The 22,763-nt window shown below is 43.0% G+C and overlaps 1 protein-coding gene across 1 annotated transcript in view; it reads right to left on the bottom strand.

Moving 5' to 3' along the window:
* Positions 1-22,763, bottom strand: part of ADAMTSL1 (ADAMTS like 1) — a 268,655-nt gene that overhangs the window by 144,387 nt on the left and 101,505 nt on the right. The window contains exons 8-9 of the mRNA XM_084628002.1: positions 19,396-19,507; positions 14,279-14,417 (exon numbers count right to left, since the gene is read on the bottom strand). Of these exons, the coding sequence (XP_084484128.1) occupies positions 14,279-14,417; positions 19,396-19,507 (251 nt within the window). The remainder of the gene's footprint in view (positions 1-14,278; positions 14,418-19,395; positions 19,508-22,763) is intronic.

Below are 22,763 nucleotides of genomic sequence, written 5' to 3'. Positions count from 1 at the left end.
CAGTTAAAGTTTGTTCAGTAAGCAAATCATTCCAGTTTTGTTCTGTCTGACAAGAGAGAGTGGTACTGATTTGGGAAGCTCTTGGTAATATTTTAAATATAATGGACATTTTGTCATGCTCTTGCAAAGTACACCCTCTTTCCCCACCACTCTACTAGTGCTGCTCCACTCAAAAGTTGTTAGCTCACTCCAGCTCCTCAACCTGCTGAGAAACATTCAGGAAAAGATTAATACCAAGTCCAGAACTGAAGCAATTATACTGCCAACGAGGCTACATTGTTTGAGAGCCAAACGAGTTTCAAATCCTAATTTGTAATTCTTTGCCGTAAACAATTAAAACTTTTTAATAAGTTTTTCTTCTAATAAAACTTGGTTTGAACAGTTAGTCAGGAGACTGAGTCTTGAGGTTACACACTGCCATCCCAGGGTTGTTGTGAGGATTAATTAGTTAATGTTTGTAAAGCACTACAGAAGGGCCAGGCAACACTATTATTCGGGATGTACAGAGTATTTGACATTGTAAAGCATTTTGGGGCCACAGTTTGTATTTTCATTCACATGTAATTTGTATCATATTGTTTATTAAATTGCTGTGTATTTGGGAAATATTGTCAAGGGACCATAATACCATCTCATAAATTCTGCAGCATAACTACCAGAAAGAAGCTGAAAAATTTATTGAACTAAACCCCAAGATGTGATTTTTCAAAGCAGAACGTATTTATCCTATTTCTTTGACAACTTTTACTACAATGACTTGTTTTGCCATTGTTATATGCTGACTAAATTCCCACCACTCCTCCCCCCAAAAAAACTACCTAAGGGTATGTCCACCCTGCAATTTATGGTGTGACAGCAGTATGCATACACATACACACACACCCCAGCTAGCTTTGATTTAGCTAGTGTAAACACAATAGCAGTGAAGATGAGGCACCATGAGCTGTAGAAACCCACCAGCTGGATGTGTACTTGAGTGGCTAGCTTGTACAGCAACTTTGCTGCGAATGATCAAAGCTAGCTCGGGTATATCTAAAGGTGCTGTAGTCACATCTCTGATTGCAGTGTAGACATATCCTAAAATTGGTTCTCATACAGAAGTATGCATACTCCTGGGGGTACACAGAGGTCATGACCCTGGGGGGGGGCTTGCAGGATGGGTTTATGTGGGGGTCGCAAGTGCAGGGCCAGCGTTAATGGGTGGCAAGTAGGGCAATTGCCTGGGGCCCAGATACCCTAAGTTACATGCTTCAGCCCCGGGTGGTGGGGCTCAGGCTTCAGACTCCTGAAAGGGGTACAGTAGTCAGGAAAGGTTGAGAACCACTCTCCCAAAAGACACAAAACAATACAAGACGATTACTGTAAAATAACTGCATCCTAGCTAGCCAGTTTACACAACATACCTGTTGCTACCAATCAAAACAAACAAAAGCAATTCACAAAAAATACATTTACTTAAAGATCTTCTCTACAGTTCTGAATTGTCTGGTTTCTGACTCAGGAAAGGGTATTTCTGGGTTTTTAAAACGCTTATTCATCAGTGGTAGCATCATTGAAATTAATGATGGAAGAGATCTACAGCCAAATCATGGACCCTGACTCTGTACACTTTGTGCTACTCTGACCATGCCAAGGGGAGGCAAAGCTGGTCTAGGAGGGCAGTTGCATATTCCTCTGATGTAATGGAATCCCTAGGTAGTGTGAAGCTGGCAGAACTAGCTCTGTGCCACCTGCTCCCAATTTTGGGCATAAGGAGCAAGTGGGAGTGGGTGGAAACAGAGTAAAACATGCACCAGAGGCAGAGAAGTCTCCAGGGAACTGTTTCAGCCAGTATAATTTAAAGCAGACCCCAAACTGCACTAAGATATACTGAGGTCCAAATGGAAAAGTGTCTTGACTCACCATTCCTCACCCCCCAGTTCCTGCACCAAGCACAGCTCAACTAGACTCAGGGGACTGGGCCCAAAACTTTTAGGTGACATTTAATAATACTTTGGACCTCTTATATATAGGGGGAGAGAGAGAAAGCTTGTTTTATAAGGCTGCCGTGGGAGAAACAAATGGGACTTTTCATGCACCACATGGCACAATCCTACTCTGGAAGGGGCATAGGCATGGACTAGATTTTAGAAGACTGTCCTCTCTCTAACATGTAGAATTATGTTTTCTCCCAGTTGACAAGTTGCTTCGTTCACACTGCAGTTTTGCTTTATTCTACATGGAACCCAGCAGCTTGCTTTTTGAGTGCATCTGCCCTGCTGCCTTGGGAATGAAACGTGCCAAGGCTGGGTGCACTACAAAGGCTGGCTATCTACCTAGAATGTTCCTTTTTCACTGTGAAAGCCACAGAGTTGGTTCTAGAAGCTGCTGCTTTTCAACTGTATGGAAAAGCACCACTGCACTTCCATGTGATGAATCTACCTTCTAGCCACTTGGGGCCCTATTCAGGCCTATGTCAGTGCCGGTGCCGACACAGGGATACAGAGCAGGCAGTTTGCCTCTCCCCCTGTTCTGTTAAACCAGACCTCGGGGACACAGAATATCTGGGACACAAGCCTGTCCTGGCCATAACCCCTCTTGCCTCTGATCTGTTGCCCCTGGCATCAAGGGCTCATGTGGAAGTGGCTTGGAATATACCAGTGGGGGGAAATTTATACCTCTGGAGACAGTCGAGCATTGCTGATGCGAAGGGCCAGAGGCTAATGATGACTAAGCCCTGGTCTTTTTGCCTACTATTGGTTTAAATCAGAGATATTCCATCTTTTAGGGGCTGGAGCCCCCCTTTGTGGTGGATCTGCACCTGGGCCACATATGTACCTAGAGCAATTGCTGCATCCCACCTCTTCCTCATTCCCTCCCTTTTCTCATTTTTAATGATTTTGCTGTCAATTTGTGACTCTTATTCTTCCCTTTCCGTGCCCCTCTGTGATGCCACCACTTCTTAACCTCTCTCTCTCTCTCTCTCTCTCTCTCTCTCTCCAAGTTCTCTCCCCAGATTCCTCTCCCCACCAGTTTCCCTTCACTGTTACTCATAGATCCCTCCCACTAGGAAAAATGTGGCCAGGGACAATTCTCCTAATAATCAAGAACTCTGGGGTCTGCTAGGTCCCCAGCCAATAGACAGTTCTTCTGGCTTGGGGGTGAATTACAAGGGTGTTTTCTTCTTAGGAAGTGAGTGAAGCATGGATAGAAAAATCACTGAAAACTCACCAGCATGCATATCAACCCCCCAGCTGTCCCAAATTTCTGGCTGATGTTTAGTGTAATTCCCTGAAAAAAGTGTTAGCCCCTTTCTCCTCCTATAGTCCCCTGGTCTCCCCTCCATCCCTTGTGGCTTAACTCATCTCCCCAGATGGCTTCCTTCCACAGCTCAGCCCATCTGCCCTGGAGACTCTGACACAGAGTGCAGGCTCCTCTCCTGGCTGTTAGTGGCCTCTTCCCCCACTTCACTACATGTGTCTGGCACCCAGATCTGCCACCTGTTGAGCTGAGCACAGTTCTAGAGGCAGCTGCAGAGGGTTGGAGCTGGGAGCAGCAACCAGCAGGAAATAGAGAAGGGGACTGCAGAACAGCCGTCTTCCTCACAATCTCAGGATAGTGAGTACAAAACTTCTCTGTGATGGGCTCCAATTGGGTCTGTTCTCACCTAACCAGGACTATTGGCAAGAATGCTGGTAGCTTCCCCAGCACTGCTTACTGGAAGGATCTATGAAGAAGGCAAGGGCAGGATCTCTTGGTGCCTCTTGACTATCTGTGAGCTCCAAAGGGAGCAAAGAAGGAAAACTTGGCATGAGCAGCTGCTTGAAGAGAAGTCAGGTTGGCGGCTAAAAAGGAACCACTGGACCATCTCTTCTCCCTGGTTTCAGCCTTCTAGCTAGAGAGCATTGGAGGGCACGTCTGCACAGAGGGCAGGAATCCTGCAGATCCCTCATCCCCACTTCTCTCCCCCAATCTCTGCAAGACTTTCTGCCCCGACCCCCAAATCGCATTGGGCTAATTGGAAACAGAAGCAGCCCCCTTAGACACTACAGCTTTTTTTTGTTTGTTTTTTACCCTGTGCTGCAGGCTACATGGCACCAGCAGTCATGCAGCTGGAACTGCTACGTTTCCTACCCCAGGGTTTTGCACCGAGGGGGTTTAGATTGTAAACTTTTCAGGGACTTTGTCTTTTAAATGACATTCTGTAGGTCATCAAGCATATTGCGAGCAATTGAAAAGAAAAGAGCCAATGGTAGTTCAACTTGAGAGTGGAGTGTCACTCCTGTGGAACTCCTTGCCAGAGGATGTTGAGAAGGCCAAGACTATAACAGGTTAAAAAAAGAACTAGATAAATTCATGGAGGATAGGTCCATCAATGGCTATTAGCCAGGATGGGCAAGAATGGTGTCCCTAGCCTCTGTTTGCCACAAGCTGGGAATGTCACACTTCCACTAGCGGTCTGCACCTGAAAAGGCTGTAAAAACGCTGCCATATAAAACTAAAGTTACTATAGAGGCCAATATTCACAGGAGTGTCATGATTTCATTGCACTGTCCCATGAGAAAGTCTCATATTTTAGGTTAGGCTTTCTGCCATTAAGTCACAGTGTGATGATGCTGCATCCTCACATTATGAGGATGTGACTCCACGACCATGTGAGACAATTGCATTGTGATTGTTTTGCCCTGAAGAACAGATACAGTACTCGCCCTTAAAAAGGAAGCATTTTCCATATATTACTATCTGAGATCACCACTCTTTCCCTGCAGTCTGAGGAGATATCTGTGTTAACTGTGTGGTAATGATTGATAATCGCTTTTTCATTTAAACTTCTGTATGTGAGCAGCCTACTTCCAAAGTAGAAGCACTCCCATTTCTGGAATCTGGATCATCACGCTTAATCCCCAACTATATAGCCAAAAGACAAGTGCCTTGCACTTCACCAGTGTCAAAAAGCCACAAGCGTAATATTATATTTATTAAGTTGACAGTGCCTTACATCTGTCTGGTGCATTACAGATAGGTAAAAGCCAGTTTCAGCTCTCCAAGGAGCTTACGAAACTGAGCTGAATGTCAGTGGTTACTTAAATAGTCTTATAATAAAAATACCTGCAGATGATCCTTTTGAGAAAGCCAACTTTTTCATAGCTCTGGCTCAGCATTCTAGAGTGTCTCATATCTAGATATTTGTGAATTCTCATCTCATTGATCTAGAGCTATAATGTCTTGTTATCGTAACAAATGAAAGCGACCTCCCTGGGGTGCATTTCTTTCATTTTCCCTTGCAGAAACATTTGGTTAGTATTTACGGGCCATCGCGATAGACTTCTGAAGACCAGTTCCAGAATCTGTATCAGACCTTTTGAAGCCCTTGTAACTGAAGTTAATCAAAAGTGGCAAACTGATATATTTTTTTTTTTTTTTTTTAAGAAAAGTGGCAAACAACTGATTTTTTTAATTATTTTTTTCAGAGGGTAATGTGCGTTCTGATTAGGCTTGGCAGTTTATTTAGATGCCCTGGAATGGGTATCTTCAATTTAAATTGGGAAGCAGTAACAGCACAAAAGTTACTTTTCTTTCTGTGGCACATACAATAAAGCCCCTTAAAATATGCTGTGCCACCAATTAAAACAGAAGGTGTCAAAAACAACAACATTTTCATCTAGTTTAACTTTTCCATAGTGATTTAGACGAAATCTGACGCACATAGGGATTAAAATTTGCGATATCTTCTTCCACTAAACAGCTACAGCAGAATATCCAGCGCAAACCGGCCATGTCTACGCTGGTAAGCTTACAGCGGCACAGCTGCACTGATGCTGTTGTGTCACTGTAGGAGCGCTCGTGTAGCTGCTCTGTGCCGATGGGAGGGAGCTCTCCCGTCAACATACTTAAACCACTTAAACCAATGAGTGGCAGTAGCCGTGTCAGCAGGAAAGTATCTCCCACCAACATAGTGCTGTCCACATGGGTGCTTCTGACGGTGTAACTTGTGTCGCTCAGAGGGGTGTTTTTTCACACCCCTGAGCAACATAAGTTGTATTGACAAAAGTGCTACCGTAGACAGAGCCAATCCCAGTAGCCAGCTGTCTTTCTATATTTGCTGGAGTTTCATTCTCAACGAGTAACTTGATTAGAAGAGCCTACAATCAACTTTAACATATCTTCTGCTAGGACAGACAGAAACCTGAGTTTGGTGCAAACACTAGCATGGAAATTGTTCTCTGCCATATAGTTTATTAACTGCTGCTGATGGCACTCTCCTTGTTTCCTTTATCTTATCTCTTCCTTTAACATTAAGAGCCACTTGTACACTGATGTTACTCAACTGCACATAGCTTTTAACACCTTGATTAATACCTCCCGACCCACCCTTCCTACCTGTCCTAACAAAATCATCTTGTGGCTTCATTTCAGATTCCTTCAGCTCTATGCAGAGTTTCTGGTTTTTACCTACATGTCTGCAAAAGAAAACTTCTTCTTGAGGCAAGCAGAGCATTCCCAGGCACAATTCTATTTTATCCATCTTCCTGTACAACTCTAATGACCCACTTGCCACTACTCCGGTATCATCCTTGACTCTAACCTCATTCTCTTCCCATATTTCCTTTGCCTACAGACAAGGTTACGCCGACAGAAGCGCCAATGTGGACAGCGCTATGTCGGTGGGAGCTTTATTGTATGTGCCACAGACAGGCCAGTCCTTGCTTACAGACAGCAACATTGCTTTATTGCATGTGCCACAGAAAGAAAAGTAACAGTAACAGTTACAGACAGCCGCCCAACCTGAAGCAAATACTCACCAGCAACCCCCCACCTTAGTTTAACTTATGCCAGCCTCATTTCTTTAATCCACACAATTTCATCTGCATTGATGTGAGAGCCACCTTCTTTGCATGTCCTACCATCTGGAAAAGGCTTTCTTTGTTTCATCACCTCATTGACTTGATCTATTTCTAAATTTAATCCAAAATAATCTTTTTGCCTCTCTCTGGTTAAAGGCCCAATTAAATTAACTGTAAGGCCCTTTGGAGCCATTTTATATGGAAGACTATTCAAAATAAAGTTTATTGTACATCCCACTGGAGGGCAATAGGGATAAGTGAACCATCATCTCTCAGAACCTCTTCATCACAGATTTATTGCTGCTACTGCATGCATCAGAGAAAGCAGGCCCCTTCTCTTCAGAAATGTGCCAGAACTCTAATTTCATTTATCTTCTGACAAAGAGTGCAGTGAAAACAGGAATACTGATTTACTGCGGTAGTTGCCTCATAATTGCTATCAAATTAAATACATTTAAAGGAGGTGATGACAAGCTAAAAGGAAGGCAGTTGGCAATTTCCTGCACTGGCTGCCAATTTGTAATGAACCAGAGACCTTTATGATTAGTTAAGAAAATATCTTAGTCCGCTTTTTAATTGTATGTATTCATTCATGATACTGAAACACTAGCTGCCTCTCTGATGAGATTCACAAAAGGTCACCACACAAATGTCTTCTATTGTTTGTTGAAGAAATACTAGTGACCTTCACAATCAAATCATCACTGAGTGAAGTGGACTATAAAGTCCATGGGATCCTGTGCTCTGATGGGTTTCCAAGTACTTTGGTTTGATCTGAATGGTCATGACATACTTGGAATGCTTTCATGTGCTGTGATTTGTAACATGCTGCTGCTGTTAGAATAGCTAAAAAGTTAATAACAATTACAACTAAAAAAATAGGGACAACAATTTTTATTTAATATTGAGGTTTCATTTTGCTTCTTGGTACCTATCAGACACTGTACCAGATTAATATTACATATACTACAACACGCACATGCGCATACAGAAATGATACGTCAGAATGCTAAAGGAAGACGGTTTGTTGCAATTTTGCTGGGAATGCTAAACACCAAAGGTACGCTTGGGAATGACCGCAGGTATCCAGGTGTTGAAGGACATGTCTGAACCAGAAAATCTTCCAAAAAATTCCCACTAGTGTTAGCACCAGTTCTGGTGGGAACCATAGAGGCAAGGCTTCAGGTGACCTCTGGCCTTTTTACCAGTGTCAGTTAAGCAGGTTTAATTGATGAAGTGGTCCAGCTGCCAGGGGATTGTCACAGGGAATACTTTTTAAGTACAGACAAGGCTTATAGGTGAAATTCAACTTGGTGAAGAGGACCTGCACAAAGCCATACATACCATTTAAACCACCCAATAAAGCAGTTCTCAACCAGAGGGCCAGGGCTTCCTGGGGGCGGGGCGGCATGGGCAGGTTTCAGGTGGTCCTCCAAGCAGGGCCAGCATTAGACTTACTGGGGCCCAGGGCAGAAAGCCAAAGCCCCACCGCATGGGGCTGAAGCCCGGGCCCTGGGCCCCGCCACCTAAGGCTGAAGCCTGAGCAATGTGGCTTCATGGGGGTGCTGTGACATGGGGCACCAGGCAACTGTCTTGCTTGCTACCCCCTAATGCCAGCCCTGGCTTTTATATGCAGAAAACCAGTCGTCATGGCACAGGTGGGCTGTGGAGTTATTATAGCATGGAGGGGGGGGCGAAGGAAAGCTCAGAAAGAAAAAGGTTGAGAACCCCTGACATAAAGGCTTAAGTAGCGCTTAAATGACTCAAAGGACCCTAGGTTCAGAAACAAAGGAGATAGGAATGGTACAAGATCATGGAGTATATAGAAAGAGTTCTGTGCATCAGTGAATGTCACCTGAGATAGCTTGGGAAGCTGGAATCTAAATGCAACTTCAATGCTGGAAATGGGGGTAGGGTTCATTGGCTGTAAACAGTGACCTGGAATGGTGTGTGAAGTGAAAACCTTTCAAACTCTTGTTATCAACACTGCTTTAAAGAATGTCTTTGAATTATGAAAGGAACAGTTTGTTCAGTTTACAGTACCTCAAAGATATAAGCAAGTCCACAGCACACATAGTCCAAACAGACTTCCTTTCTCAAACAGGAATAAAATTCCATTCTCCGGTCATTAGAAAAGGGAGTCATTTTATGCAGCCATCGGGAGGCCATCGGAGACACCTGAACTTCCCATCAAGTCTTTTTTCAGCTGAAAGCTCTCCATCATGGGAATGTTTTGGAAAGTTAAAAGAGGGCTGCTATGAATTTAGTGTTCATGAAAACCTCAGAGACTGAAGTCCTGAATTTTGCCCAGATCAGGTACAGCACAGGATTTGGCAGCGTAAGCTTCCCCACGCTGCTCCTCAACTCTGAGCTGGAGGAACCACCCCTAAAGAAGAGCGGGTGGTTCGTTTTCCATGTCCATTCAATTCTTGGCCTCTCTGCTGCTGACACTGCCAAAAACGGTGCTAATTATTGCCAATAGGGAGCAACAAGCTAGAGGTAAAAGACTGTACGTTATAGGCACTGTAAATCCCCAGAACCACGGAACACAATTATTAGAAAACAATGCTGTCCTTCCCTTTCAGTCTAAATTCAGATATAAACTACACTACAGTAAAACCTCTTCATTTCTTTTTTCAAAACCACTTACTTTTATCAGCTTTCCTATGGCACTTATCACCATAGTATATGAGCACCTGGCAAACATTAGTAAATTAAGCCTCGCAGCAACCACGTGATATAGGGAAGAATTATTATCCCATTTTTACAGTTTGGGAAATTGAGGCACAGAGATTGTGTGTTTTAGCTACTCATATAGTGAATCCATGGTAGAGACTTGAACCCAGAAATCCTGATCCCCCCGCAGCCTATGCTTTAACCACAAGACCATCCTTATTGTCTATAGTTTTCTGAACCTTATTTTCTTCTGATCAGAGACTGTCCTTGATTCTGAGTCTGGGTTCCTGATTCTGTGTGTTCTCCAGAAAGCCATGGTTGTCAGTAACTTGGCATTCTGTGGAGACACTTCCATTAAGTTGAGTCATTTCTGGTACTCCCTGTACATTAGGATAGCATAGCTTTGTTTCTAAATGACTCTCCTCCCCAGGGTCTTTATGTCAACAGCTCTGCCTAGTTATGTGCCTTGGACAAAACAAAAATTACTTCCTGACATCTGCCCAAAAGTTTTTTTCCCTCTCTCTTTCCTCCCACATACCTTGCAGCCACCTGCCTTAACATTTGAGCATGTGGAATTTCAAATTATTGAAAAAAAAAAAAAGTCTTGGGGTAAATGCCAGAGAGAAAAGACATGTGTGATCCAGAACTGGATTAAAAAAAAAAAATAACAAAAACCAGGTCAGGTAACAGTTTATTAAAATCAATGCCAAAGTAAAATTATCTCATTACAGTAAAAAGAAAAGGAATACTTGTGGCACCTTAGAGACTAACAAATTTATTTGAGCATAAGCTTTCGTGAGCTACAGCTCACTTCATCGGATGCATGCAGTGGAAAATACAGTAGGGGGATTTTATATACACAGAGAATATGAAACAATGGGTGTTACCATACACACTGTAATGAGAGTGATCAGGAAAGGTGAGCTATTACTAGAAGGAGAGAGAGAGAGGGGAAAACAAACAAACAAACAAAACCTTTTGTAGTGATAATCAAGGTGGGCCATTTCCAGCAGCTGAGACAAGAACGTGTGAGGAACAGTGTGTGTGTGTGGGGGGGGGGAATAAACATGGGGAAATAGTTTTACTTTGTGTAATGACACATCCATTCCCAGTCTTTATTCAAGCCTAATTTAATGGTGTCCAGTTTGCAAATTAATTCCAATTCATCAGTCTCTCGTTGGAGTCTGTTTTTGAAGTTTTTTTGTTGTAATATTGCCACTTTTAGGTCTGTAATCGAGTGACCAGAGAGATTGAAGTGTTCTCCGACTGGTTTTTGAATGTTATAATTCTTGACGACTGATTTGTGTCCATTTATTCTTTTACATAGATACTGTCTGGTCTGGCCAATGTACATGGCAGAGGGGCATTGCTGGCACATGATGGCATATATCACATTGGTAGATGTGCAGGTGAACGAGCCTCTGATAGTGTGGCTGATGTGATTAGGCCCTATGATGGTGTCCCCGGAGTAGATATGTGGACACAGTTGGCAACGGGCTTTGTTGCAAGGATGGGTTCTTCGGTTAGTGTTTTTGTTGTATGGTTGCTGGTGAGTATTTGCTTCAGGTTGGGGGGCTGTCTGTAAACAAGGACTGGCCTGTCTCCCAAGATCTGTGCCATTAAATTAGGCTTGAATAAAGACTGAGAGTGGATGTGTCATTACACAAAGAAAAACTATTCCCCCCCCTACTGTTCCTCACACACTCTTGTCAACTGCTGGAAATGGCCCACCTTGATTATCACTACAAAAGGTCCTCCCTGCCCCTCTGTCCTGCTGGTAACAGCTCACCTTACCTGGTCACTCTCGTTACAGTGTGTATGGTAACACCCATTGTTTCATGTTCTCTGTGTATATAAAACCCCCTACTGTATTTTCCACTGCATGCATCCGATGAAGTGAGCTGTAGCTCACGAAAGCTCATGCTCAAATAAGTTTGTTAGTCTCTAAGGTGCCACAAGTCCTCCTTTTCTTTTTGCGAATACAGACTAACGCGGCTGCTACTCTGAAACCTCTCATTATAGTAGGTGCTGCTCACGCCTCCCTTTGAGCCACTGGTGTGATTCCCAGCTCAAGTAAACATACCAACACTAGCTCAAATAAAGCTAACCTGCTAGAAAAATGAAGTGTAGACATGGTGGTGCAAGTGGTGGGAGGGGCTAGCCAACATGAGTACGTGTCCACGGGAGATACTAGGTACGTACTGGGGGCAGCGAGCTTATGAAGCCTCGGCTGCGTTTTTGCTTTGGCCCACAAAGCTGTATGAGAGCTAGCCTGAATAGGTTTCCTTGAGCAGGGAATCACATCGCTAACTCAAAGTAGAGACATACTCACAATACTTGAGGTTGTAAAATGGATTTCCATTATAACCTGCTGTTTTTCCATAGTCACACTTTCTGAAATATTTTAGATTTAATAGTTGACCATGGTCGGTCTGTGCTCACTGGAAAATGTGTTTTGAGGAAAATCAAAACAGATTGTAATTGTTTCAGTGGAAAACCACAGAGAGCAAAAACCACACAAAATGTTGCCTTATCATCAAGGACAAAAGAACACTGAATCCATGGGAGGGAGTGTGGGGGGGAACAGATCCAGTGATTTCAGTCTGTCTGCCTTTATCTAATCTATGGAGGGTTTTATATTGCTGCTCATTGCTGTAGTATCTGAGCACCTTCTATTTAAAAATCAACAGCCATAGCAAAGTCCCTAATGGACTTCATGGAATCTCTGGTTCTTCTCTCTTTCCGGGGTATGAAACCTCTGTTTGGAGCATGGTTATGGTTTTTTGTTTGTTTTTTTAATTTGTTTGTTACTTTGAGGGGTTGTTTTTTTGTTTATTTTGATCGAGGGCGAAGAAGGCAAGTAGAAGAGTGTGTTGACAGTGAGTGTCATTCTTGTTCTGGTGGAAAGGCTTCGTCAAAGAGAAGGTTTTGCAGTGTTTCCTAAACATGGCCAGCCTTTGGAAGACCTAATCTTCTGTGGAAGTTTGTGCCATAACCTATTCTCAATTTGGCTGCATTCATCAATATTACGCTATTTTCTAATCTTTCATTTTTTTCAAGATAACGCTGCTTCTTGTACTAAAGTTTTGGGCATTGTAGTCTAATCCTGGATCTGTAAGACTCACCAAGGGAATAGTGAGAGATTGCAATACTATGACTTCCTTCTGCTTCCCAGCTCATTTCCCTTTGTCACGCCTAACTAAATATAACCCCTTATTAGGGTTGAGACACTGAGCTAAATTCTGCCTGTAGATTAGATGCACATGACTGAGAGCCAGCGCTGTGTGTTAGGGTGTGACAGAAACACATGAAAGCCAGGAATATCAAGTCCATCATCTCCCATTGCACACTCCCTTCTCATCACAGGGGCAGTGCAACTTAAGGAAGGTTGAGACCAAATTCTACCTTGACTTAAATCACCTGCAATCCTCCTGACTTCATCTTTAACTTTGGATTTCCTGCTTTTACACCAGTCTGTGTCACATCATTAAACATATCTGTGTGTTTTGTTCCCCTCCGTCTTTTTGAAAGATTCTACAAGGTGTATTTATTGGAGTCGGAGTGAATGTACTTCAGGTTTTTGTCAAGTGTGTAACACTACCTGTTTCCATGACTGTAGGAACTTGAGTGTTTTCCCAGTTGTGACGAACCATCCACGCCCATGGCTCTATGTCATTTTTTTAAGGGATCAAGGGGCAGAGTCACCTAATGTGAGAGCAGCTTTGTGCTCCTCTGCTGGTGCAAACCTAGCCAAAAGCCAGTTTATCTGATTAGAGGAGCACCACCCATAAGGGCTCCAGACCATCCTCCTCCTCCCTGCAGCTGGTGCTGGGAGGGGGTTTGGGGGTGTCCTTACACCCTGGTGTACCAGAGGGTGTACATGCAGCGGGGCCACTGGCAGCCATTGAGGCTGCTTTGAGTGTGGTTTGAGCCTGGCACAGAGCAACCGCAGGGTAAAGGGAGAGAGTAGGTGTCTTTAAGGCATCTTTGCTCCTAAGCTGTATTGAGCACACTTCCTGCAGAGCTATGAATTGGGACACAGATGTTTAGAAGATACATGTAATACATGATTTGTGAACAGTTACAGCCCCACCATTCAGAGTGCTGAGCACCCTTAATTCTCACTGAGTTCAGGGTGCTCATTACCTCACAGGACTGACCCCTAAGTGGCTACCTGTTGAATTTTAAATGGATCAGAGAGCTCTAACAAGCTAGTGGATGCCCTGATTTTGTCCCTCTCCTGTTTCTGCAAGTTCTATGGGAAGGGGTTCTTGGCAGGGGACAGGGAAGAGGTCTTTTGCTTTTGGTGAAAGGTCAGAGGATGTTGATGATTAGACTACGTTCCTGCATTAAATTTTCACAAGCAGCTGTTGTGGCAAGGAGTCCTTTTTTCAAAGGCAAAATGTAATGCCCATAAAAACAAGATCTACCCCCTGCTAGCCACATGTTTTCCCCTTCAGGATTTGTTACGATCTTACTAACACTTTTAATGACCTGTGGTTATCATAGGATATTATCCTGGGTAGTTTGTTTTCCCACACATTACAATACATAATGAGGCAGAAAGTAATCTGGAGGGAAGAAACAACCATCTCTAAAACTGTTCTTTGCACTGTACATGGGATAAACACGCCAGTTTTACTTTACCCAGTACACACTGCCCAGCGAAAAAGGCGGAGCTATTCTATAGGTCAATCAACAAACAGGAAGAGGAATAAATAGATATTTGGTTTTGCTCAAGTAACGCCTGGTCTCTTCTAATGCTAGAGCTGACTGACCTGGCAGGACAAGGGTCCAAGTTGCACTCCTGAAGTTTTGGCTTTGGCTTGATGTTTTCAGGGTAGTAGTGACAGTATTGATCAGCCACCACCCGGCTGCTTCTCAGATCATAACATTCAGCAGATGTCAGCTGGTAACCTGTGACATTCAGAGAGTCAAAAGACAGAGCATCTGAGCTAAATTTCTTTCTCTGTACATGTATTAAATACAAGTTAACTCTGGTTTTGTAAAACACTATCCAAAGTGACGCCCCCACCCCCAATGTAACAAGAGGCTTACCCCATATTTAACAAACTTATTTTACAAAAAGATTAGGTGTCCCCCAAAACCTTCATAAAACAGACTTTCCCCCATACATTGCCCATTAAATCTATTAAATATAGATAGGATCAAGGTATATAAATAGATCTATAAAGAAACACATACTTTAACTCACAAAAATGCCTACACTGCTGAAATTACTTCTTAACTTTTATTTATTTTATTTTAGAGCCACAGGAGCAATATAATTCAGTTAACACTGCAAAGATAATAGTCATGTTTCACAGTTCATACTATTGTATTTCTAAAAGCACATACATTAAAGACTCAAGAGCTGATTTGGCTCTGACATGAACTATTATTTGTAGAGCCCGCCGTGGATACAAATTTACACCCGCGGATGCAGATATCTGTGGATATAAATTGGTATCTACAGAACTGCAGGGCTTTCCCGGGCACCACAGTGGTAAAAGGAGCAAAGCATGGGGACGCCATTCCCAGGAGCCCAAGGTCCCACTGTGAGTCTGTTACAGTCAGGAATGGAACCCAGATCCCTTGAGTAACAGTCAAATACCTTAGCCACAAGACAATATTCCCTGTTAATGGTGTTATGCTGGTGTAAAATTTATTTCATTTATGCTGGTATAAAAACAGTATAAGTGAGATCTGCATTAAGGCAAGAAAGCCCGGTTTTCAAAAGCTTATGCCTAAACTGCATGTGCAAATGGGCATTTAAAGGATAACTGTGCATCTCAGTGGCCATTTAACGCATCGACTTTAAGGTCAGAAGGGAACATCATGATCATCTAGTCTGACCTCTGGCACACTGCAGAACACAGAACCTCACCCACCCACTCCTGTAATAGACCTCTAACTGCTGGCTGAGTGACTGAAGTCCTCAAACCATGATTTAAAGACTTGAAGTTACAGAGAATCCATCATTTATACTAGTTTAAATCTTCCAGTGGTGCCCCATGCTCCAGAGGAAGGTGAAAAACCCCAGGGTCTCTGCCAATCTGACCTACTTTTGAAAATTTTTACTTCAGACCCAACAACCCAATAAGTAACACTGTACTGGCACTTCAGGGAATTTGCACATTTTCTTTTCACTGAGTTCCTTTTGATTTGTGTAGTGGGGTGTTCACCCCACCCCAGCCCTGAAGGGGTTAAAAGCGGCCCTGGAGAGGGCTGCAGCAGGGAAAGGGATTAAGAACCGCTGTGGGAAGCTGACTATATAGCTGGTTTAATCAGGTGTGGCTGGCTTAATCAGGGCCCAGATGGCCCTTATAAGAGGCCTGTGGGCCAGAAGCTGGAGAAGTCTCACTCTAGCCCTGGAGTGGGAAGGGCTAGCTGCCTGGGAGCAAGGTACCTGAAACTGGAGCAGTGCTGGGGAATAGGGCTGGGGAGCTCCAGCCTGGTAAACTCCCAGGCTGCAGGCCTTGGTGAAGGCCTACACAGGTAATGGGGTTGCAGAGGTGCAGCCCAGGGTTAGGCAGAGGCAGCTGGTCCAACCTCCTTGCCAATGATGAGTAGCCATTACACTGCAGTTTGCCCCAGTGAGCAGGGGCTAGATGATGACTGGCAGTAGCCACTGAGGCAAGGTAGGTTTAGAGGGTTGGGGGGTTCCCTGGGAGGGGAGACCCAGAGTGTGGGGACACTGCCAGGGGGCAGCACCCCAGGGTGAGGAGGCACTGGGGTCCGGAAGAGACATGGGGCCAGTGGCAGGTGAGACACCAGCCTACAGAGGATGCTCTGGGCTGGAAGAGCTAATTCCTAGGACAGCCAGCAGGAGGTGCCATGCCAGTGAGCTGTCACATTGCTACAATTTGCCTACATATCTAATTATCTTATATATTGAATTGTGTTATCTATTATTGTAACTTACCCATATGTAATCAATGTGTGATGAATAGATTAAAGTTGTAGGTAAGAGTATAAGAATACATAGGGTAGTATTATGGAGGTAGAGGATTGATAAGGATGTATTATTGGTAAGAGTTTGTTAGGTATATAAGTAATATAAGGCAGTAAAGCAAGACTTACTTGCCTGAGGCCTGCCAAATTTCCGCTTAGCCATATCCGGCCTTAAATCTGAAAGAAGTTGACATGACTAGCTTGTAACAGTAAAGTTTCAAGATTATTGTAACAGATGTGTTAATAGGTGATGGGAAAATATGCCACAATATGCCCATCACTATTGCAAGATGCCCATCTGTAACATTATGGGAAATTCTGTATTGAGTGCAAATTACCATGGGGACTTGTTGATTTAAATCTTAACGAAGATAAGGACAATTAAGAAAATGGCCTCTGCAAAGTGGAGGATCCCAATATTTATGCATCAGGGTTATGAGCGTGAGCGTAACTCAGGATAAAAGGAGTTCCCCGGCATGAAAAAGGGAAGAACCACCCATCAAGGTTACTTCTGGCTGAGGCATGCATAGTGCAGCTCTGGAAGGGGAAAGTAAAGAAAACCTTTGCACTCCCAAGATTCTGGGCCTGCAGAATGGCACCCTGGTCCCAGGAGTAACAGCTCTAAGGGGGCAACAGAGCAGCCACAGATCAGCATGAAAAGGAAGTGCCTGCCTATGTTCCATTTTTCCTTAGTCACATCCCTGCAAGGGAAGAGTGGAGCCATTGACTAATATATAACGTGTGTTATCCACATCATGTATGTATGTTAATCATGCTGTTAATAACAGAATACCATTTATTTAAATATTTTGGATGTTTTCCACATTTTCAAATATATTGATTTCATATATACGTTATTGATTTCAACTACAACACAGAATACCAAGTGTACAGTGCTCACTTTATATTTTTTTTATTACAAATATCTGACTGTAAAAAACAAAAGAAATGATATTTTTCAATTCGCCTAATAAAAGTACTGTAGTGCAATCTCTTTATCATCAAAGTTGAACTTACAAATGTAGAATTATATATGAAAAAAACTGCATTCAAAAATAAAACCATGTAAAACTTTAGAACCACTCAGTCCTACTTCTTGTTCAGCCAATTGCTGAGACAAACAAATCTGTTTACATTTACAGGATATAATGCTGCCCGCTTCTTATTTACATCACCAGAAAGTGAGAACAGGCATTTGCATGGCATTGTTGTAGCAAGATATTTGCATCACAAGATATTTACGTGCCAGATGCGCTAAAGATTCATATGTCCCTTCATGCTTCAACCACCATTCCAGAGGATATCCATCCATGCTGATGATGGGTTCTGCTCGATAACGATCCAAAGCAGTGTGGACCAATGCATGTTCATTTTCAACATCTGAGTCAGATGCCACTAGCAGAAGGTAGATTTTCTTTTTTGGTGGTTCGGGTTCTGTGGTTTCCACATCAGAGTGTTGCTCTTTTAAGACTTGTGAAAGCATGCTCCACACTTCGTCCCTCTCACATTTTGGAAGGCTCTTGAGATTCTTAAATCTTGGGTGGAGTGCTGGAGCTATCTTTAGAAATCTCACATTGGTACCTTCTTTGCCTCTGTCAAATCTGTAGTGAAAGTGTTCTTAAAATGAACATGTGCTGGGTCATCACCCGAGACTGCTATAACATGAAATATATGGCAGAATGAGAGTAAAACAGAACAGGAGACATACAATTCTCCCCCAAGGAGTTCAGTCACAAATTTAATTACAGAATTATTTTTTTTTAACAAGCATCATCAGCATGGAAGTATGTCCCCTGGAATGGCAGCTGAAGCATGAAGGGGAATACGAATATTTAGCATATCTGGCACGTAAATACCTTGTAATGCTGGCTACAAAAGTGCCATGCGAATGCCTGTTCTGACTTTCAGGTGACATTGTAAATAAGAAGTGGTCAGCATTATCTCCTGTAAATGTAAACAAACTTGTTTGTCTCAGTGACTGGCTGAACAAGAAGTAGGACTGAGTGGAGTTGTAGGCTGTAAAGTTTTATATTTTGTTTTTGAGTACAGTTATGTAACAAAAAAATCTACATTTGTACGTTAGACTTTCACGATAAAGAGATTGCACTACAGTACTTGTATGAGGTTAACTGAAAAATACTATTTCTTATTTTTACAATGCTAATATTTGTTATCAAGAAGAATAATATAAAATGAGCACTGGTACACTTTGCATTCTGTGTTTTAATTGAAATCCATATATTTGAAAATGTAGAAAAACATCCAAAAATATTTAATACATTTCAATTGGTATTCTATTGTTTAACAGTGTGATTAAAACCGCAATTAATCAGAATTTTTTTATCACAATTTTTTGAGTTAATCGCATTAGTTAACGGTGACTAATCGACAGCCCTAGTAAATGTAAAATCATCACACACATTTCAGCTGTTTATTTATAACTTGGGAAGCACATAACGCTGTAGTGTAACGCTGCACAAGATGGCTTCCCAGAGACTGGTATCGTATAGACCCTTTTTCCCTGTACTATGTTGTTGTTGTTAGCTTAGAGCAATAAACCTGGCTGACATTGGTCATTTGGCATCTTGAGTATATTTTATAACAAACCAAAGTGAGGTCAAGCAACTGAGTAAACAATTAATCAACAGTAGCCATCACACCAGCTTTATACCATTGAATCTGGGCCATTATTTGATAGCTGTGTCATTCACTATGGCCACATGGACTTCAAGGTTTCAGCAACCATAGAACTTAGGACCTTCTAATCCAAAAATACAGGCTAATACCATGGAAGTGACAAGAGAATCTCCCTTCCCTGCAGTAGTATTCGTGCTCATGTTTTCTGTAGACTAGCCACGAGAAGGCACAGTCACAAATAACTGAGCAGGTCTGAGCTATCTTGTAGGTGGGACCGCGCGTGCACACACACACAAAATATTACCTCCTCCACAAGATGCGGAACAAGGAAAGAAATCAGTTTCCCTCCATCGGTGAATGATGGGCTGATAGAAGATAAACTGAACCGCGCTGTCAGCAGCACCAGCATAGCGGACCTGAAAAAGACGTAATGGGAATGGAAAAGCTGCCACAGTTTGACACTAACAGTCATTTTGCTGTAAGGATCTTGTAAATACCATGCATTACATGAAATACCAGAGGCATTTTATAATTAAAAAATGAGAGGCACAAACAGAATGTTGCCTCTTGGCATTCAGACTGAACCACTGCCAGAAATTACACTCTCACAAACTGTTAGCGAGTTGGGGCCATAGTGTTTTACAGCCTGCGTCCTGTGATGAGGAAGGAACAGAAGTGTTATTGCTAGTGGAGAGCTACCATACAGAGGACCTGGACTGAACTTCACACCACCAGGAGATCATCCACCGGCATTTACTGATTTAAAACCAACACCCCTTTCCCCTGCCTCATTCCAATGAAGGTTATATTCTTAAGAGCAGGAGTGGCTTCAAGACCATGAAAAGGCTAAATACTGTAGTAGCATAGAAAGAAAGACAGCAGATTGTACCAAAGAGAAACACATGTGCATAAAAGGAACAGATGCAACTATCAATGTTACTTTAACATGTAAAAGGAAGTAAAATACTTTAACTAGAGCAAACTAAAGCTTTCAGGCAGATCTAATTCTTTACTGTGCCAGGAGTATCTCTTATTCTGCCTGTAATACATTCATATTCTCTCTCTCTACTGTGGTACTGTTCTATATTACAAACTAGCCCTTTTATTGAATTGAATTTTGGATTCCCACATACAGTTTAGGATCCTACTTGGGATCCGATTGCATTTTTAGTTACAGGCTCAGGTTCTTGGTCTTGGCCAAGGAACATATGCTGACACTCAGGAGGGGTGCACGCGCATGTGTATTAGTCATTCTTTGTGCTCCTCTCCGCCCCCCCCCCCTTCTTGGGTGATCTGTGTGCAGGACTGGTCCCCTGGCATAAAGCACAGTGCCTGCCTGACAATAGCTCCACGGGGTTGACCACAGCGAGGGACTGTAGGGCACAGGAAAGCCCTGGTGCCCCTCCCTTTCCCCCAGTGATGCTCCTTACACTGACAGTTGGAAGGGAGAGCGCATGGGAGCTGCTGTACCACTAGGGAACCCCCTAGGCCGGGTGTCATTGCCAGGGCTGGATGCGTCCGTGTCGCTAGGGCTGCTCTGCACCAGTGTCATGGTGCAAAGGGGACACAGCACAGGGGAGAATCTGACTCACAAGTCAGAAATGGAGGCGGCTTATTAGGTCACCTAGTCCTTCCCCTTGCCAGTGCAAGATTGTTTCCTGAAGTGAGTTTTCTAGTGCTTTATCCAGACTAGTTTTAAATGTGTGTGTGTCTCTCTCTCTCTCCATATAGTCAAGTAGTTGCCCTGATTTTAATCTTTTGGGCTCGAATTGTTTTTAACGCTGTCTTTATTTCTCCCTCCAAAAATTGAGAGGCACTGACAAAGGGAAAGGGACTAGACAGAAAAACAAGAATGAAAAAAAACCACAAATCAAGTTGAATTGAACAGCAGAGTCTGTGTTGTGGGTTTCTCCCCTGCCCCTCTGTAGATGGACAGAAACATGATAACAAATCACAGCAAATCTTGAACTGCATGAAGGGGGAAGGAAGAAAACGGAAATGCTGCAGGATATGTTGGGGGCCACAAGAGTTCTGGTCCACTGAGAGTATGCTGGTCTCTTCTAATTAGAGTAAACACTGAGGTAAATTCCCAACAGAAAAAATACAGCTGTGGCAATACAGGTTCCTCAGCAAATGAGAGGCCTCTTGTATGGATTCATATCATTTAGTTCTGTATGTCAGAAACAGGATATCTAATTCCTTGTGCTGGGATGGTCCATTAATCACACTCTTCAGAAAGACTTTTCTTAGTTCACAAGAGCCCAGCACGCTCCTGGGACTAGCACAGTATCATGCTGGAAACCATTAGAGAAGGTCTCTGGTTTGAACACACAGAAACAAAATTCACCTGGGAGAATTTACTTTTCCTCTTTAAAATAAAGATCAACAATGATGCTTAAACCAAAATGATCCACTCAGCTGTGCGGTCTTAAGTGGAACGTGATAAATGAGAAGATAGATTACACAGAGCTTAGTAAAAGGGGGGGGGGGGAAGGGTTTCACATCAAAAGTCAGGAAGACATAATAACCCATCTCCCCAAAGATTATCCGTGTGTGTCTGTGATTGTCTGTCTGATCCGACAGAGAGAAAAGGCAGATGCGGATCTTTTCCAGAGCTAGGTGGAAGTTACCCACACAACCATGACAACCACATGGTACAAAGGAATTGCAATGAGCTACAGATGCGAACTGAATGACACTAAATAAGTCAGGTGAAAGAATGAGACAAATCACTGTTTATTTTCTCTGTTGAGTACTATAAGCATAGGAAGACCAGTGTATACTGATTCCACGCAGCAATGTCTTTTGAATGTTGTTTGACAATTTGTTAAAACTAAGGGTTTGATCCAGCAGAAAATATCAGTGATTGTCTAATCCAGGCAAGATCCAAAGAGTAACACATGCTGGCTCTGTAGCACATCAAATGCTTCAGGAGACCGTTCAGATTGTTGCATAGGGCGAACTCCCACCCACAGACAGTCCAAACCGAAAGACTGGGGAACTTGTGAAGCTGTCCCATCTCCAATAGTCCAGCTGTCCTCCTCCTCGACTCCGCCCTGCCAATGGTGGAAGCCACCACCCTGAGAAGAGGAGGCAAAGTCTTGTGTATCTTTTAAAACAATAATTAGAAGAAACTCTTTAATTGACGTTGATTTGCTGTGTGGTCCTAGGGATATCATTGAGTCTCAAAATGGAGAAAATGGTACCCATTTCATAACGGCATAGAATGCTGAAAAAGTGCATAGCACTATCAAGACCAGAAGTGGCTAAAATGGTAAAAGCATTTAGGATGCTAGGCTGCTAGCACTGTGCTTAATCCTGGTAGCTGTGTGCGTAGGTAGGTTGAGCACCCCAACCTGTTGCCCTCCACTCCCATTGAAGTCAGTGGGAATTGGGGGGAGGAGGCTCAGCACATCAGATAGGTGCTTAGCATCTTTCAGGAACAAGACATAACAGAAGACCACCAGTTCTGTGAAGATTTGGGGATAATGCATATGCTCGTATCTGCCTCAGGGGAACCAACTGGTTACTTCCTCTTTGACAAACAGTCACTATTGATTTTTTTTCCCCTCCAAGGCAGAAAGGAAGGAAGGGCCCCTGTAATTAATTCTTACCCCATATTTCTCCGCTTTTTAAAACTGTTTTTGTAAATCATTTATCAAAGCGGTGTGT

The sequence above is a fragment of the Lepidochelys olivacea genome (genome assembly GCF_965140295.1).
Source record: "Lepidochelys olivacea isolate rLepOli2 genome assembly, chromosome: 5".
NCBI classification, from domain to species: domain Eukaryota; kingdom Metazoa; phylum Chordata; order Testudines; family Cheloniidae; genus Lepidochelys; species Lepidochelys olivacea.
Note: the sequence above shows the minus strand (reverse complement) of the source record. Positions and strands in the feature narration are given on the sequence as shown.